Raw genomic sequence first — 15,361 nt, forward strand, 5'->3', positions numbered from 1 at the left:
GACGGCTCCAAACTCAACGACAAAGTAGGCTATGGTGTCGCAATCTTCGACGAGCAAGCCCTTCTCAACACCTGCAAAGGGCGACTCCCCGACCATGCCTCCGTTTATCAAGCAGAATCCTCCGCCATCCTTACCGCTCTCCTTTTTATATTTAAAAACTACCCGGACATTTAAAAAATCGAACTCCTATCAGACTCGCTAGCTGCACTATCATCCATCGTCTCAACTGGCACGATCACTTCCACAACATTCAAAATCAAAAAACTTCTTGAGTTGCACTCCAACACCTCGGTGGAGTTCTTTTGGATTGCCAGCCACCAAGGACACAGCGGTAATGAATTAGCAGATGAGCTGGCCAAAGATGCCACAAACCTTCCTTTTATCACGGACTCAACACCCCCACCCCCCTTCTGCATCAAACAACTCATTGAGGCCCACACCACTGCAGCATGGAACAAAGAATGGTCCCTCTGTAAGAAAAGCGCTATCACTCACGACTTTCTTCCCTCCGTCACCCTCCAGAAACCTCTTGTGTCTCTGTATAAACCATTTCAACTATGCAAAATAATCTCCGGCCATGCACCACTCAACTACCATCTCCACCGCATCGGAAAAGCCCAATCTCCCATGTGCAGCTGCAATCTGGCAGAGGAATCAGCTTGGTACTTCATTTTCGACTGCCCCAACCACAACGTCCCCAGATCAGCTTTTAAATCAACAGTTTTATTACTCACCGGGAAGTGGTCGCCCCCCCCCTTCCATCTATAATACAAATCCCGCAGATCTTTGGCACCTTTCAAAATTTTCTAGAAATGTCGTTTCGTCTCCAGCGCCATACTCTCTAATTCTTTTTTTCCTTTTGCATGTCAAGATATGTAATTAATAATCCTAACTGTACATAGACCTACTCTCCCTCCACTTCAATCACTCGTTTTTTTTTCTATGTGCTTGTACAGCCACTACTCTGTTTATCTTGTATTGGGCAACGCTCGCCCGCGAGGATATGCCCGAATAATTAAAAAAAAAAAAAAAATACCCCTAAAACATGCTTTTTCCCTATACCTCCTTAACAATCTCGTCCGATCTCGCCTCCATGTGATAGCAACGCTATCTACATTCCTGAAAAAAAAACTCTTGTGTGAGAGAGCCCGCCTACCTTAGAGCTATTATACCATGCAATTAAAACCGCTGCCAACAAAACTTGCAGCAAAGTACCGCCAACCCACGCTAAAGTGCGCATCAAACGAGATGTTACACGACTTTTTGCTCTGCGGAAAAAAGCTCTGTAGGGATAAAAGTTTGGAAACTTAATCCAGAGCTATAGAATACTGGTAGCGCCACTGCCATGTTAACTTCTCCTCTCGGAAATTTTCTCTGGGGCTGAAGCCAAGTTGACGAATCGATAGTGAAAATCGGAGCTAAGATATCGATGAATCGATCTCGCTCCTTGCCACTCCTCCACTTTTCCCTCCATTCCTATTCCTCACTTCCCAACACACCCGCCGTGGCGCTTATAGCTAAGGAGCAGGACAGACTTCATTTCCAGAGAATAAAAGCAATGGAAGGGCTCGCCATATGAGTGGCGGTACCAGTATTCCATAGCTCTGCTTTATCCATGAGCAGTCAGTCTCGAGCGAAGAATTATCGCCGATATTTTTATTTTTTTTATTTTTAGTTTCATCGTTCGATAGGTTGAAATATAAGAAGTACAGCATTTGTATTGGAAGTTTTTAAAACTATCGCTAACAAGCCTTGATGGGAGGTTGAAGCCTAGTTCTAGGAAGTTATTATAAAAGCTTGATTCAGTTTGAGTCGCACGCTTGTATTTTCAACTCTAGATCGTCACTGAAACAAAAGAAAAATATTAACAGAGTTGAATAATTTTCCGCCTTATTACCTACAATTTCTTCCAAATGACACATATGCACACGGCGCCACAAGAAATTAATTTTTATTCATCGAGTAGTGGATGCCGAACGGGGGAGGGTGTATAAATGAAAAAATACAGTTTGAAGAAACAAGGGATCATATAATTTTCATTTAAACGAAGAATTCCTCTTAAACTCTTGGTTGTGTGACCACTCTCAACACATCGTATATCGAACCGGGACCAGCCTATTTGAAACTTGAACCGAGAAATATTATGATTTGAAGAGGTGGAGGAGGAAGGATAATAATCGATAGCTGTTGAAAAAGAAGGACCAAATAATTGAACAAGCATTGACTAAAGCACATCCACTGTAAATTTCTACATCAAAAAGGACCACAAACACAAAAGGGGGAGTCCATTAGAAGGGTACAGCCCATGTTATTTCACCGCCAATTGAAACGTAATTACTAGCCGATGCTTGTTCCAGTGAGCTGTTCGCCTGTTCTATACGGAATCACATGTTGGAGAGCAAGAGCAAGAAAAACAAGTTTTATTGAACAACGGAAGGGCTGAATAAGAGTAGTAAAGGGAAGAATCAATAACATGACGTGTACCGACCCTTTGGATGCTTTTTTTTTTCTTTTTTTTTTTCTTTTTTGACTCATGAGGCTTACATAAAGACTGAAAACGGCAGAAGAACAAAAAAAGAAAGAACATGGAAACGAGCCATCAACCCTAACAACAAGGTCAAGAGTGATGCCGTCAAAAGGCTATGTTGTGTTACAATTCAACAATCACAGCTGCGATGTTTTCCGTAAATTCAACAGGTAGCAACGTCTGGCTAATGGGTGGGTGACGGGCCGGATTGACTGCTACCGTTACCTTCGTTCTTGACAGGTGGCTGTTGGGGCCGATTCGGATGCAGAGGAGGGAATTGTGAGGAAGAAGAGCGAGGAATCGACAGATTGGGATTCGTTGGCGGTGCAGTGGCTCGTGGCGATGCTGCTTGAGCGTGGCCCGGTCGGGGCTGGGATACACCAAATGCTGCCCTTGTCATCGTTTGTGATTTTACAAGAGCTGCTGTAGGGTTATCTAAGCTGCTATCAGCAACCAATGCTGGTGGAGGTGCAATATTATCGCTGTCATCTCCTCCACTGCCAACAACGCTATTGCCAACTCCACTTGGATTTCCGCCAACTGCATCTTCACTTTCCACTTCTTCTTCAGGACATAGTTCGATGGACTTGTCCAACGTCAATCTGGCGCTGTGTGAGCGCTCGAGAAAGTAGCCATTAGAGGTCTCGTTTGACTGCGCAGGTGGTGACCATTGATTATATCTGGAAAAATAAGTTGTAAATTAAGCACAGAAAATAACAATATTATTGCAGTAAATCAATTATATTATATTATATTATATGATTATATGCGTACTGATTGTTGCCTGTCGGATATGGCCTGTCAAGCTCTTCGTGAAGCCAATCTACAGCTGCAGACCATTTGCGTTTGAATTCGACATTGGTCAACAAAATTTGGTGGGCCGTAGGGCACGAAGAGAAGAGCGCCACGAGGCACTTGATACACTGATAGGCTCTCTTGTGATAGTGATTCTTGGACCTTTGTATGATATCAAATAATCCATCCCGATCGTCAGGGATACCCTTTAGAGCAGCTGTGATGCGATATTTCTGCCATGAGTCTTCCAACGACAAAATACAGAGAAGCAGGTCGAGATGTGGCCGCAATTCGTAGGTGTAGGCAAAGGCAACCTGAATCAAACAGAATTTGATTTGATTACTTTGAAAAAAAAATTTAATTAAAAAGACCCTTAACAACTTTACCTGCCACAAGATTTCAGAGAGAACGGCAAAAGAAAAGTGGTTGTTTTCCCAGCAACAGTATCGTAATAGACGGGACGTTTCTTCAATGCCACTCGCATCTTCCAGAAGTTTCTTAACAAAGTTGTTGCGGGTGTAGAGAATCTCCGCCACCTGGGGCTGGATAGGCATCAGCGGTGGTTCACCAAACGAATTGGGCAAAGGCGGCTGGCCAGGAACCGACGAGCTCGTCTTGGAGCTGATGTCGCAGCAACGAATCAACATACATACAACCTGATAGAGCTTTCCGAGTTCAGCATACTGATACTTGATCGGTGGGCCAGGGCCTTCATCCAGAGCCACCGTCATGAAAGTAGCCAAGACATTGAGTCGGAGTAAGTGAGCTTTTTCAGGCGGGCCAAGTGAAGCGTAGACCAGAAACAAGTTGAAATACTGTGAGAGGTGTCTTCCATAGTCGGCCACCTCCTTACTGAGTAGGTTCAACACTGCTTGGAATATGTGATCAGCCAGTGTGACTTCACCGAGAATCGGTGCTCCGCTGCTACTTGGAATCGATAGAGCGCCGGGTATGGTAGTGGACGGTGAAGTGATTTCACAGGGACCGTCGCTCAACGATAGATGAGCCAGAAAGACTAGGATTTTGACGAACGCTGAACGGACTTCCGCACTGGGACACTGCAGGAGATACTCGCAAAAACGCTGAGGATGATCCAAGAGGACGCGTTGGCCGATCCAGAGACGAGCTGTCTTCGAAACGCGCATCGGGCCAAGGAGCGCTTCATACCAGTCACTGGCCACCCCTCTCAACGATTTCTTAGTGTGAAGACAAGTGGTGAAGAGGAAATGTGCGCCAATCTCGACAGATAAAAGAGCGAGCTCCTCCATTACAGCAGGATCCAGGTGGATGGATGACGGCAAACTTGGTAACTTGGCCGACAATGCTTTCGGATCCACAACTAGGTACGGCGTCTGGCAGCTGATCAGTTTCCTCATGAAATGAAAATATTCGGTTGAAAACTGGTTGTACGTGTGTTGAAACTTGATGTTCTGTTTCCGGACGCTTCGTTCGATGGCCAGAGGCATAGAGAGTGAGGGAGTTGGCGAGGCAGAGAACGTCGAAGATACCGACTCGTTGACTGTTAATTCACTCATCCGATTGCTGATGTCGATGTCCTCCTTGGTGTAGAAGAGAATGTACGCATTCCACCAACGCTTCTGACGTCGGTAACTCATTCTTTTAACGACGTGGTCGAAAACCTCGCCCATATACTCGCCGCCGAAACATTGGTTCTTCATTTCCTCGTCGTCGTCCATTTTGCATTCGCTCACATCTCCGTCATCGAATTTGTACCACTTTGCTCCACTCGTACCACCGTTAGCATTCGCGGGAGGTCGATGGAGGATGTAAGAATAGTAATGACCGCCACTTGCCTGGCCACTATGAACGACGATTCCAGTCAACTGATAGCGAGTGCAAATATCGCGATTAGCCTCTTCCTCCATGTCGTAGTCAATAATTTCGCCTTCGGCTTTAGCCAAACCCCACACCGTGTACGGCTCCATGTCCAGGACGCGAGGGAACTCGAAATAGTCGTTAAATTTAATGGGACAAAGCCGTTCGTAGTCGTATTCGAATCGCTTCAGTTGAATAGCCAAGATAGGCGGTAACTTTTTCACACATAGTCGCTTCACAGTATTGACTTTTTTGTTACATTTTTCGCAATGGTACGCATCACCACCTATAATAAAAAAACAAAAATGGTTAGCCAGGACTCCGCAAGTTGCTATCAAACAGACACTGAAAAATACCTTCGAGTAATTCTCCCTTAACGTATTGTTCTAAGGAATCGTGCAGATTACTGTGATTGCGAATGTCAATACTGATAACATTGAAGGGTTGCTCCTTACAGTAACGATGCGGACAACCCTTGCAAATTTTTTGATCAGAATAGATGCCAACTAGGGTTCGATGCATAATTTGCTCATGACCCAGTGCTTTCAGAGCCTCGTCGACGCTGTCCGTAAGACTCATGTAGAACTCAACAGCATCTTGCTGCTCACGAAGATTGACCGGCTCGCCTTGAAGCTTGAAATGGCGCCAGAGGCCACGAGGGACGTAATATTGCAACTTGCTAGCTGCCAAATGCCCAAAGATGGCTTGCAGTTGCTTCAGAATATTTATGTTGTATTCGCGAGTCGATTCGTCTCGGCTTCTCTGGTGTTGCTGCAATTGCAGCTGCTGGTCTTCGTTGGTCTCCGTTTCATTCTCCATCTTTTCGTCGCCGTTAAAATCTTCATCGGGATCGAGCGCTGCGCCGTGAGCAAGTAACACACCGCGCCGCAAACGTTCGATCATAAAAAGTTGCTGCAATACAGAGTTCATGTAGCAAGTAGCTCCGGCATTTTTCAGACCCACAAAACTCCAGGAAGCTCTTGGTCCAACTGGAGGCAAATATTCCCATTCACTAAGCGGTTCGGCTTGTTGATCTAAATGTTAAGAGAAATGAAAACATCTTCGAGCCAAAAATTAATAAGAATATTGAGTTTTATACCAGAGAAAAACATTTCGGTTAACATGGACGTTAATAATTTCATATTGGCCACGCATCCAGAACTAAGGGCCACTAGAAGATCCAGTGCGGCCACCACCGAAGCCGATGAAGAGCAAATGGGATCGGCCACAGCAGACATTAATTCGCCAGTGCTGTTATACTTAGCCATGATACGAGATGCTGGATAAAGAAAATCTTCCAGGAGTTCCTAAAATAAATTAGAGTGAGTTGTTAGTTAAACAATCTGCATGTACTGTAAATCCTTAAAACCTACTTTAATTAAGTTGACACCCTTCGAAGGATCAGACCCCACTTCAAACTTCTTAGCTAAGCCGAGGTAAGACACCAGCTCCCTAGTGAGACAAAGATGACCTTCCAGTAAATCATCTTCAGTCTGCGTTGATCCCGTCTTCAAAAAAGATTCCTGAAACACACAATAACAAAATTAAATTGCATCCAACAATCAAGAAACAGTCAACTTACTCTAACACTTTGCAGCCAACTGATTTCGTTGAGTAGTAGGGGTTCGGCTGTAGGTAGAGGGGTGCCGGAAGTGGCAGCTAAGTTCAAAAGCCGACACAAGAGCTGAAAAAACTCTTGTGAATTTTTGGCGTGTTCTGGAACCGTGCTGCCCATAACCGAAAATAGTAGTTCGAGAAAGAACGTCAACATCGAAGGAGACTCGGGCGTAAGAGTAGCTTGAAGTAACACAGGCTGACTCGATATCAAAAGAAATTGCTCCGCTGCGGATAAACGGAGTGGCTTCACCGGGCAGAGCAGTATCATCTCAAGTGAAAATCGATAAAACGTAGGGGCCTGCGACACCTGATAAAGGGCCCGTGGTGATATACTGTTCACCACAGTCAAGACTTCCAAGGCCTCCCTAAAGGACGTTGACGAAACCAAAGAAACCATTAATATTCTGGAATACAATATCCAAATAACTTTCAATTTCGTTAATTACTTGCAGAGCAGCGTATCCTCTGAATATTCATTTTCTTGAATGGGCGTCAAAAAGCTGTTTATTTTGACAGAGCCAAGCTCGTCCCAAGGAGAATCGAGCAGCTGATAATCCCCGCTGCTACTTGCCCAGGCAAGACGGACCAGAGAGCGGACAACCTCTTCATCCGGCTTGACGCCACACAGGAGAAGGCTGGCATCCGAGTCACCCTGCATGTGCTGAGTAAGCCGAACAGCAATAGCCCTTACAACATTGTCAGTTGCTATACAAGAACTGCTATTTTGAAGCAGAACGGTGTGGATGGGCGATTCGACAAGGTTGCGCAAGCAAATATGGGACATTACAGCCAGCACAACCTTTGACAGTCGAAGTATGCTTAAATACGCCGACCTGGAAAGTGATAAGTGAACGTTATGTAGAAACCTTTATAAAAGTGGCATTTAAAAAATCGCACCTTTTAGTTGGAATATCAGCGGTGGCGAGGAAACTCTTGGCACTAAGCATATTTAATAATAGAGGAATTCCACCTCTGAGAATGAATCCTAGTTGAAACTCAGAAGTTCTCTCCGAAGCTGACATATTGGCCGGCATCAGCAAACTGTAGGCAACCTGATAAACAATCGAGAGCAGTAGGATTTAGTGGGAGGGAAACGAGACCCTTTTTTCTATTAACCTACCTCCAGATGATACAAAATGGTCGAGGGTGATGCCGCTACGAAGATAGATTCCAATTCCGAAGGAGATTGGGTAGGCCCAGTTTTCTCGCTACTCGTCACTGAAGGCGAAGACGAAACGACGGGAGGAATTTGGCTAGCGGCTACAAGGCGCTCGATAGCCTGCGGATCAGCCGGCAACTGCCGTAGAAGATTGCGTGCTGCGTCACGCAACTGAGCATGCTGTAACTGTGAGCCCAGATCCGCCAATTGACACAAAAACGGATTGATGCGCTTGTCTCTCGACATTAACACTCCCGGTAGCATAATTTCGGCGGAAGCGGCTGAAATCGGATGATGCTGCTGACCTCCCAAGCTACCTTGATAACTGCTTGGCGCATGCTGAGGTGAACCACCCGTGCTACTATCACTGCTACTGTCTGGTGATCCCGCCACAGCAGTATTCGATTGCGACAGTTTAGCTGTCAACATCTAAAGAGAAATACAATGAATATTCATTCTAAGAGAAAAATTTGTTTTAAAAAACGCAAACCGTTTTATCCCTGAGTGGTAAGTCTGCCACTAAACGATATCCTTCGGAAGGTTCTATGAGTTCATTATTCAAGTAGAGATCCAGCTTGACTCCACTCTGTTGCTGCTGTACTGGCGGCTGCTGGTGGCCCACTACTTGAGGCTGAATTAAAGACGAATTTACTCCAGCAGTTGCAGACAGGGCAGCTGTCTGGTTGGTAGATTTCACTCGAGCCATGATGCGTCGCCGAACGGTGGCGAGGGTCTCGTTACTATGGGTCCATATTTCGATATCCTCCGGTTGGCGTCCTTGGTTAGGAAACCGGACAACCAGTGTAAAGCATTTCCCCCTAAGTAATGATTGGCAATGTTCAAATTCTCAAATTGACTCCCAAAAATAAAATGTGTCAATATTACCTGTGTGCTCTTCCCAGAGGGAGCAGAGTACGCTCCTCCCTCATCTGAAACTCGCAATCGTAGTCGCTAACATACTCCTGTAATAGTTTCAACAGTCTGCACATGCGTGTTGTCTCCTGTCTGCTTCGATTGGCGAAATCCTTCTCGGTCACTAAGGCTTCATGTGGCTGCTGCTGCTGCTGTTGTATCATGTACGCACGCAGAGTATCGTGTGAAGCTCGAAGTCTGTCACTACAACTGCCTATGAGATCTTCGTGAATCTCAACTTGGTTGTTGACCAATCGGGGACCTAAACTGGTGTAGGTCTCCTTCAGCAGATGAATAGCTCTACATGACAAAACATTCAAACGGTTACACAAAAGTTAAATTGAAAAGGAAAGAATAGTGATTTAGATCGTACTTTTCAGCAACTGGATCACTTCCAAACAGAATGACACGCCACAAATAATCAAGTCCGATGAGCCCCACGTCGTTCATCTTGCGTCGGGCTACTAATTTTCCTTCTTTAGCGTTGACAGCCTTAAAGAAACGATCGAAGCACTTCATCCCACTCTCAGTCATGAGACTAGGATCCAGTTGAAGAATCTGTGCCTCGAAGAACTCGCGATTTACTTCGGGATCAAGATCAGGCTCCTCGCCCATCAATTTCGAGAACCATTTGAAGCAGGCCTCTCGATCAGCAACAAATATAGCCCGTTCAACCAGGCAATGCCAGATCTGACGTGCCTGAGGCGCACAAAGCCACAACTGCCCGTCTTTCAGCAAAAATCTTAAAAAACTCAAGCGTTCTTGAACCTAAAGGGCAAATTTGATTACAAAATTAGAACCATGATTTAGAACCTCACACCATTTCAATTTACCTGAAGAACGTGGCTGTAACGACCGTCTGGCAAATGCGTGAGCGGATCGTAGTTGGCTGGACTGTCTTTTACGGTGCTTCGCACACGCTCCATGTAAGAACAGAGATTGTCAGTTATAAGAATGACTAGTGCGTGCTGCTGCTGGAGACGATTGACCACTTCTTGTCGATAAAGGACGTGCTGAGCACGAGCTGCGTGGGCGTTGGCGGCATGGTTGTAATTGGCCGGAGTCTCGGCATACAGGCAGCATATATCTCGAATTTGTTTGAGCGCCTGGAGTACCCACACGTTGTGACGAATCTCTTCGACGCAACGATCGAGCCAAACTGTTTTTTGAGTGTCACGATCTTGAGAGCAAGAATAGTCAAGGATCTTCACATGAGCATTCATGGCCTGGTCGATGATTTCATTCGGCACGTCGGGTGAGTGCGCAAGGTTCCAGAATAACGTCAACACCTTCATTTCAAACAGATGATTTAAATGATTTGGTGAAAAACATGTGAAAGGATTTTAATAAAAACGATATGTACCTTGTGAGCCATTACACCGTCTTTATCGTCCTCAGCTAAGCGGCGAATCAGCTCTAACAGCTTTTCTCGTTGTTTCTTCCCTGCAGTTGTCCAACTTGCCTGAAAATAATTTTTTTTAAATATTCATTAGTCGAATTCTTTAAATCGTCAATCCTATAAAATACCTGAAAACATTCAAATAAATGGTCCAATTGTTCGGGAGAAAAATCCCATGCTAGTTTGGCAAGCAAATCATGAACATTCTTGACTATGGCTTCGTGCTTGCCGGCTTGAGAAGCCCAAACACGGTCCAAATCTTCCAGTGTCAGTGCTTTCTCCTTAATAACAAAGCGGAGGATTTTCTCAAGTTTCTCAACATATTGAGGCTGATGCAACGAATCGGCTAGGACGATCTGTAATACCCTATGCTCTTTCAGCCATCCAGCCATCCTGGAGAATAGAATATAAAAATTAGTAAAAAAAAAAAATTCAAAAGACTCGAGTTTTTTCTACCTTTCAGCTGTAAGCCACTCTTCGTCAGTTTCGTTGGCACCCGTAACGACGCTGTTGCCCGTTGTTCGGTGGGGATACGAAGCTACACTCGCAATAACCTTATTGATCTCGTTGAGGGCGTTCATTTTGCCATTAAAAGATGAAATTTGCAATAGCCGAAGGATCATTTTAAGTCGAAACATTTCCAAATTCTGGAGCGTTTCTTCCTGACCGGGGACACGTTGCGCAAGATTCTTGAGAAATTTGACAAGTGCTGATATTAAATCATTTTTGCCTTCGTTCTTCGATTCTTTCTTAAGTTCTTCGTCGGTTAAATTATCCAAGAATGCAGGGATCACCTCAACAATAGGCAGGAAATATTTAGTAATGGTGGGGATGGTCAACATTTCATTGCAGAGTCCAAATGGCCGAATAAGAGCAAACATCACAGGCAGGCTCAAGTTTTGCTCGCTTTGAAACCGTTCCAACAACAGTTGAAATCCATTCAATTTCCCAAAGCGATTAATAAGGTCCACTAACCAGCCCCTTGGAGCTCGAATGTCGGGGGACTTTGCAAAAATTTCTTCATCACCTCCATTTGCATTCAACGGGTAGAGCTCGGAGGGCCGGGTTAAGTTGAAGGTGTGAAATTTGCATTGAGGATTCAAAACTACAGCTAGCAGCTCCAGCAAGGGAAACCAGTCTTGACTCAGCTTTGAGACACATAGTTCTATTAGTTTTTCACAATTCCTCAAGATGCAACGATGAATCTCAAACTTCCAACTGCTGACAGCATCATCAGTCAAAATCTTAGTGAAAGACTTTGTCAGGCCATCCTGGAAGAATCTCTGGCAAGCTTCACTTCTTGTATCCAGTTCTCTCCTACATAAGTTGATGGATGCATCCAGAAGGATTTCAAGCTCACACTTTGGTAGGACAGGGACTACCCAACGTGTCCTACTAATCATTTCTTCTAGCCTGGCCAGTTCACTAACTGGGAAATAAGGTTCACCTGTAGTTGGATCCAACCAGGCTTCCTCGTCATCTTCTTTCTCTTTTGCATTTTGACCATTTGTGTTTCCATCTATATTTACAGCAGCAGCAGGACTGTTTTGATTTGGAGTCTGAAAAACAACATTAGATTCAGACAGTTAAACTAGCAGCAGTGAAAGTGAAATTGATTTGACTTACAGTATTTCCAATAGCAGTACTTTCTTGCATGGACTCATTTCCCACTGGAGTCCCTCCTTCTCCACTGTTTTTCATGGCTATTGTCATTTCACACTTTTCCAAATGCACAGTATGATCAATATGTCAGGTTGTTCAAAACAGCCAAACAACTCCGCTAACATGTCATGTTCTGAAAATAAATAAAATTTTATTATCACAAAACAATAAAAGCAACTAGGTTTTTAAATATACTGATAATATCAGGAGAATTATGTGATGAACAAATAATGAAAAATGCATATGAATAAATGGAAATTTAGCAAGAAAAATGCTATGTTAAACAACTCATTTGATTTAGTTACTTTAAAAGAGATGTTTGTGATAAGAAAATAAAAGGCAATACGTATCGCGGAAAATGTTTCGACAAATAAACATTCCCTGGTATCTGCAAAAAGCTTAAGGCCATGGCCCAATATGGCGGCTATCCCAACAGTGATTTGTCATACACAAATATGCCGGTAAATAAACTGGTGTCACAACTACTAACTTTTTCAGGTTTGTTTGATCATCTCTTTTCTTTGACCGAAAATTATTTTAATTCTCTATATTTTTATAATATTTACCTTATTAATTATCAATCGTGAATAGAGAAGACTCTCAGTTAAGTCAGAAAAAACGGAACAGACGACAACGATTTCTGCGTTGCCAGACGTTATTATTGAATTTAGTATATAAAGGTTGGCTGTTTGAAGTTTTGCAGCCATTGATCCTGAGAAGAATCATATTATGTAACACGAATCTTATTTTTCTTCCCATTAGTTTGCAAGGTCAAGTTAGTTTTCATCAGAAAACAAATTATGTGAAACATACCAACACCGACCTGTCACCGACAGATTGACGCAGCAGTTTCAGTCAGGTTTCAGTTATTATGTGTTTACGAAATGCTACTCGACTGTTCGTCCATAAAAGCCAAAAGCATCTCAGTAACTAGCCTATTTCTCTGCGTTTAATCTTAAAGTGTTACTTAAAAACCGCTGAATTCGATAGTTGAAAATTCTTCTATGATAACAATTTACGAATTAATTATCAAAATCGTTGCCCGTTAACAAACAAGCAAAGAGGTTTAGTGCCTGTGACCAAGCGCATTTTTAAGTTATACATTTGAATTCAAATTCGGACGGTTTTCCTGAATCCCGAGTATTTTGAAACATAAAAATAATATTCATCTGAAACATGAATGTAAAAAATGACAATTTTTTTATTATTATTCTAGAATAATTTGTTTCATATTAGCTCAAATATGTTATTAGTTTAGAATATTTTTGAAATGTCATGTACCGAATACGTCAATTCAATTTCAGGAGAGAACGGATTCTTCCTGGAAACCGTCGTCAGCAAAGTGTCCTAGACGCTAGGTCGTCTTGACAAGGAACAAAGGATGAACTTCACGGAAAGGAATAGCTCCACTATATCAATAGTTCAATACACGGCCAACAATGGAGGTTCAGCAAAATCTCCTCTTATCCGAAAAATGTATCTTTCCAATTCGTTTGAAACGTGTTTGAATTATTTTTGAATTGCCGACTTCATTGGAATAGCATTAGCACTTTTAGCAGACACTTAAGGCAAAGTTTATTGACCACAGAAAACCCCAAAATTCAGGAACGCGCCAGTAAAAAAATTCTCGAGATTACATCTTAAATTTACCGAGGCCATTTTTGTTTTTATGAATTTCCACCAGAAATACCTGCTTTGAACATCTATAATTATCTTAGAACAAATCCTGGCCTATCCGATTATGGGTGTTGCCTAATAACAAAATCAGCGAGGGAGGGCGACATTAGTTCACGTGTCACAGAGTGAAAAAGGCTGAGTAAGAAATAATAAAAACAAAAGTCACTTTTTTCTCAATTATCGAATGACTACGTTGTTTTCGTCATTTGGCAATGCAAGAGACATAGTACAAACAATGCGAATAGCTATGTATAAGTAATGACGAAAAAAGTCCTTAGCTGTAAAGATACAAAAGATAACAGCTTATAAGGCGTAACAGCGGTAAGGCGATGCTATGGGTTGACAAGAAAAATTTTACAACTCTATATAGAGCTAATATCATTACATACGAATTGCATACAGGAAGGACAAATGGCTGATTCAGTAAGACATATAGCTATTAGTGAGCTGAAGACGCAGATAAGTGAAGTTCATTTTCGAGAGGGCTGAGTACATATCCGGAGTACATAGACGGCAAAACGGAAATACAAAGGCGCGACAGAATATTTCGACTTCCGATATTTATCTCGGAAGTTCAAAAAAAATTCCCACACTCTGCCGACTGAATGGTTAGTGTTATCAATATTGAATTATTGAACAATACCACCTGGCGAGAATTTATTCCAATCCACTTTTCTGAGTTGTCTCCATTGAAAGCTTATACCGTTCAAAACGTCGATATAGATCTTTATGTTGGTAGGACAAAATTAACGTTTCAAAACATTACTAACTGTGTTAAAACAAATTTAATTTTAAATTAGGAGAACGCAGTGAACGACCGTATTTTTCTAGCGGAGCCACACTCCAGAGATTACCGGATTCGCCAACGTTCTCCAGCTGCTCGTTTACACAGTAGACTACACACCCACGACGCTCAAGCCGAAAATTATTGTATCATGGTATCATGTTCGTAAAAATAAAACAAATAAAGAAATGATATAATATTCTTCCGCTTAAACTAGAAAATGTATTTTTTTAAAAAGTTAACTAGTTAACTAGAATGAACGAGTGCAAATAGTGTTGACGTCAATGACGTGATCCGAGCTTATATAAGGGCGCATGAATTTGATCATGATAGGAATAAGTTTCAGTTCCAATTCAGTGTTATAATAAGTGTTTCTTGAAAATTCGAAACGAAACTCTGCTGTTGTCAATCCGTGTACACTCAAAACAACGCTACATACGCAAATAAATTGTTATTTTGAACATATGACATTCGGACTGCGGGCGAGTCATCGGACTCGGTGGAACTAATATCAAGACACTCGAAGTATGAAGTAAGTTTCCTCAAGGAAAATCTTCATATCACCGAAGTACATCTACTTCGGTGTACTTCGCTTGTAGCGACGTTATTAAAAATCTACCTGTACCGATCGAATGCAGGAAACTGGATCTCACTAGTAAGAACGTTTTTTTCCAGCAGTTATTTTTTTTCTTCAACAGCTCATAAGCTGTTGAAGGTATAGCTTCAAACACAATGTGCGCATCCATCGCCCATCTCCCGAAAACAAATTCGTTGCCATCTGAGAGACTTAAGACATGTGCCGTACAGTGTACCAAATACTTCAAGCCGGATCTCGATAGCTTTTCCTTTTTTTTTTAAATTAAAGTTAAATGATGATTGCTGGACGGTCAGCCTTGCCATCGGTAGTTGTTGTCTTTGCATGACGCGCTCCCTCCTCGCGACAATCCGAAGGAATCGGTGAATGAACCCCGTCAACGGAATTGCTGCTGGTCA

General features: G+C 42.8%; 1 protein-coding gene across 4 annotated transcripts; it reads right to left on the reverse strand.

Moving 5' to 3' along the window:
- Window positions 1–1,806: 1,806 nt before the first annotated feature.
- On the reverse strand, window positions 1,807–12,579 carry LOC124198460 (probable ubiquitin carboxyl-terminal hydrolase FAF-X). Of its 4 annotated transcripts, none has more exons than XM_046594298.1 (19): window positions 12,474–12,579; window positions 11,872–12,040; window positions 10,702–11,804; window positions 10,374–10,638; window positions 10,210–10,308; window positions 9,680–10,135; window positions 9,220–9,614; window positions 8,820–9,146; window positions 8,425–8,752; window positions 7,896–8,363; window positions 7,673–7,827; window positions 7,222–7,608; window positions 6,741–7,140; window positions 6,532–6,681; window positions 6,258–6,465; window positions 5,515–6,192; window positions 3,709–5,444; window positions 3,302–3,636; window positions 1,807–3,207 (listed from the first exon to the last, which is right to left on the reverse strand). In XM_046594298.1, the coding sequence occupies exons 2-19, from the start codon at window positions 11,956–11,958 to the stop codon at window positions 2,712–2,714; spliced, it is 8,073 nt and encodes a 2,690-aa protein (XP_046450254.1). In that variant the 5' UTR covers window positions 11,959–12,040; window positions 12,474–12,579; the 3' UTR covers window positions 1,807–2,711. The 4 variants fall into 4 exon arrangements, with proteins under 4 accessions (XP_046450254.1, XP_046450256.1, XP_046450255.1 ...); XM_046594300.1 differs by lacking the exon at window positions 12,474–12,579 and adding an exon at window positions 12,254–12,435; XM_046594299.1 differs by lacking the exon at window positions 12,474–12,579 and adding an exon at window positions 12,213–12,435.
- Window positions 12,580–15,361: the final 2,782 nt, after the last annotated feature.

The sequence above is a fragment of the Daphnia pulex genome, chromosome 7 (genome assembly GCF_021134715.1).
Source record: "Daphnia pulex isolate KAP4 chromosome 7, ASM2113471v1".
Lineage (NCBI taxonomy): Eukaryota > Metazoa > Arthropoda > Branchiopoda > Diplostraca > Daphniidae > Daphnia > Daphnia pulex.